Source organism: Bison bison, unplaced genomic scaffold (assembly GCF_000754665.1).
Source record: "Bison bison bison isolate TAMUID 2011002044 unplaced genomic scaffold, Bison_UMD1.0 scf7180017864254, whole genome shotgun sequence".
Classification (NCBI taxonomy): Eukaryota; Metazoa; Chordata; class Mammalia; order Artiodactyla; family Bovidae; genus Bison; species Bison bison.
Genome location: NW_011494826.1, coordinates 2,203,625 through 2,207,021, shown reverse-complemented (window position 1 = coordinate 2,207,021; position 3,397 = coordinate 2,203,625). Strand labels below are relative to the sequence as shown.

Genomic DNA, 3,397 nt, shown 5'->3' with positions numbered 1-3,397 from the left:
TAAAATAATGTTTCTCAAAGTTTTTATATTATGAAATACATACGTGAAGGGTAAAAGACGATATGATCTAAAGCTTGATATTTAAGTACAGTTGCAATTGAATTAGAAATTGAATAATTTCAAAATCAATTTAAAAAACCCAGCTGTGAAATGATCTACAAAGTATAATTTTAGAGTGATATTAAAAAAAGGGCTTATCTTCTTAGATTATAAAGTGAGTAAAATGTAGAAATTCTGCTTTTCTATGTAAATTTCAACTACAGAAAGATAATCTACCTTGTCTAGCCATTTGTAAGAAAGGCATGGTATCTATGAGAAAGGCTGACTCCCCAAATACTTTACTGAGAACTGCAATACACAATTACTCTAAGAGAATGTTGCTTCCTGGACCCATCTGGTTAAACTTATGTCTTCAATTCACCCAGACAAGTCTAAGGATTGACAGTTCTGTCATTTGATCTTAGCTATTTTAACTGAAAATGCTGTTCTTATTCATACTGAATGTCCCATTGTAAGAATTAACTATTAGTCTGTAATAATTTTCCATGGCAGCACTTCTTTAGATTATGTATGAGAAGTATTCCTGCCTTTCTCTTCCCCAATGTATACACCATGCTTTTCTGCTCAAATCTGTTGTCTTTAAAATGTTATCTACTATTTGGAAATTTCCTAAAGAGAGAAAAAGGGTTAGATCCATATTAAAGTATTATACAACTAAGCACTTTGGCTTTCTCTGTGGCTTGACTATTTCTGCCCTGTGTTGGATAGTGACTTAGCGTAATCTTTTCTATAGCCTGGAACAATGAAGAAATAAATAGCATGCTGAAGGACTGTTGTGTGTTACTATACTGCCATTTTACCCAAAGAGAAACAAATGTGCAGAATGGAATTCACTGCACAACAATATTTCCATCAGTACCTCGAACAAACTGAAGTAGACCATAGTTGTAGGAAAAAAGAGATTGAATAAATTGATTTTTTTTTTAATAAAAACATTTTACAGGAAGCTGATCTTTAAGGCAAAGTTTCTTATTTTTGTTTCGGTAAAAATTTGGACTTTCAGATTTGCTTCCACAAAGGCAAAATATGCACTAACACCTCCTACTTCTGAAGTCAGGGGGCTCTTCAACCTCCATTCTAACCATTCCTGTTTCTATAGAAAAACAGTAACACAAAGCTCTCCAGATTTGCTTAAAGTCGCTGAAGAACTGGCGTATCAGGCTCAGGTCCTCCAAATTTCATCTCAGTGCTTTCTTTAGGAGATGTCTTGGTAAAGCCAGAAACATAAAATAAGGCTTACAGTTGCCTTCATAAAGAAACCCACACATTTAAGAGGCTAGTATACATGCAGAACAAACAATCATATATTCCTCTGTTTTTCCTTTAGGTCTGTTAATCTTACTTATAGGAGGAACATGAATCGAACACAAATGATCCAGTCTTTTTAGCTTGCTCTTCTAAAACACCTTTTGCTCAGATAAATGATGCTTAGGTGAAGTGTACACATTCTTACCAACTGCTTGGCTCATTTTGTGTTCTTAGCAATATTATTAATTTTTAATCTTAAAATATCAAGCAATGGGTTACTGTGTAAGTACCAATTGACTTAGCATATTTCTATAATTGTAGAACTGGCAGGACTCACTGTGAACTGTATTTTTCCATTCAGTTGTTGGGAAAATAAAAGCCCACCCCCAGGATGCCAGGGAACCAAGCAAGCTGGATATTACATGGATGTTGTGAAGGAGGAGAAACAAATTAAGACTATTCTGCAGCCGTAGCAGCCGTAGCAGCCAGTAAGGTACCCGAAGACTAATAGCAATCTATAGCTCTCACCAAATGCGTCATTTACAGCAGCTGGCTAAAACATTCACTGATGCATTATGGTACCAAATAAGACTTTTACCTTGTGAAGCTGCCACTGAAACAGGAGGCAGCTGCAGTGGAGAGAATCCAATGCTCCCATTAAGGAACTGGCTGTTTGCTCCAGAATTGGGGATCTGGACGATGCCATACTGGTTAATTTGCACTGGTGTGGTAAAAGTCACCACAGAGCCTCCATCCTGGGAAGCCACTGTTTGAATACCTTCTCTTTTCACCTCGGCACTGGGTATCAGCCCTGGGAACGACACGGGAGCACTGGGGCTATAGGAGGTGGTGGCTGCTGAGTTAGCTGAAGAGCTCTGGAGAACTTTGAATTCCTTCACGTCCTGGGAGGTAGACCCCAGTATGTCAGTCATGGATATACCATTGCTCATAATGTTTGATGCCATTTTTGGTGGGTTCAAAGATACTGTCTGTGTATTTCCCACACTTAATCCATTAAGGATAACTCCATTGGGTCCCTGAATGAAAGAATTACCATTAAGGAAGACAGGTGAAGTACTTGCAGGTACCAAACTTCCATTCAATAAAACTCCAGAGGAGCTTAACGATATTTTAGCATTTCCAATTTGTTGCATATATACTGGCTCCAGGTGACTGGAAAGGCTGAGGTTGGTGACACCATCGGATGAACCGGAGAGTTGATGAGGAGACAAGTCTTCATGACCCTTGCTGGATTCATCTTCAGTGCTAGGATTGCCATCTGACTCACTGTACAGAGGAGGAAATCAAGACGTTCAGAAAGTCAGGGGCATGACAAGGTACATAGCGCCAACTGTTTGTAAAACCAGCCTCGAACCCCATTAAAAGCTGTGTCTAAGGAAAGCACAGCAGAAAATCTTTTAGTCTTGTTTTAGCTATGAGGGATTTCAGCAGATTTTGACCAGGGTATCTAGGAAGAGGAATTCTCCTATCTCAGTCACCTTTACTAATAATAAATTCAGAGAACGCCCAGAGATCTGAAAGATGTAAATTCAGCTAACAGGATTTACAGAATTGTATACTTTTTTTTTTTGGGTAGCCCTGAAATTATTTCTTACTGTTAAAAATGCTTCTACCTATACCATAGGAAAAAACTCATCAAAGGGGTGGTCAATCATCTTGCTTTAGGAACTCTTTCCCTTCCCTTCAAACCAATTCAGATTAGGGTGGTTTTGGAGGTAAATGAAACTGTCAAAGGAGCAGGAGATGGGAAATACTGGCTTTTGTTTGCCAGTTAGTTAACGAGAGATCATATTCTCACCTGCTCCCAAACTTCTACTCCACCAGATTGACAACTGTTTCATTCAACAAAGTGGCTGTTTCAGAACTGTTATGTGCAGTCGCCTTTGAATCCAAAGGATGCCATAAGGGCCTATTTAACGAACACCAGCCAGTGCCCTGGGGAGGTGGGAGGGAAAGGATGTGGGTCACTCAGTGGCCTTGGTACCTATCGAGGACCCCGTTCCCCGAGGTACCCCTCAGTTCTTCTGCTCCGTTGCAGACCAGACTGTGTTCCTCACCTCTCCGATTT

At 39.4% G+C, this 3,397-nt stretch overlaps 1 protein-coding gene across 3 annotated transcripts in view; it reads right to left on the bottom strand.

The window, feature by feature from the left end:
- The window catches only part of SIX4 (SIX homeobox 4), a 10,787-nt gene that overhangs the window by 4,339 nt on the left and 3,051 nt on the right, over positions 1-3,397 (bottom strand). For 2 of the 3 annotated variants that reach the window (XM_010847658.1, XM_010847657.1), the window contains one exon: positions 1,907-2,595. In XM_010847658.1, the coding sequence (XP_010845960.1) occupies positions 1,907-2,595 (689 nt within the window). The remainder of the gene's footprint in view (positions 1-1,906; positions 2,596-3,397) is intronic. The other variant, XM_010847659.1, reaches the window with a different exon arrangement.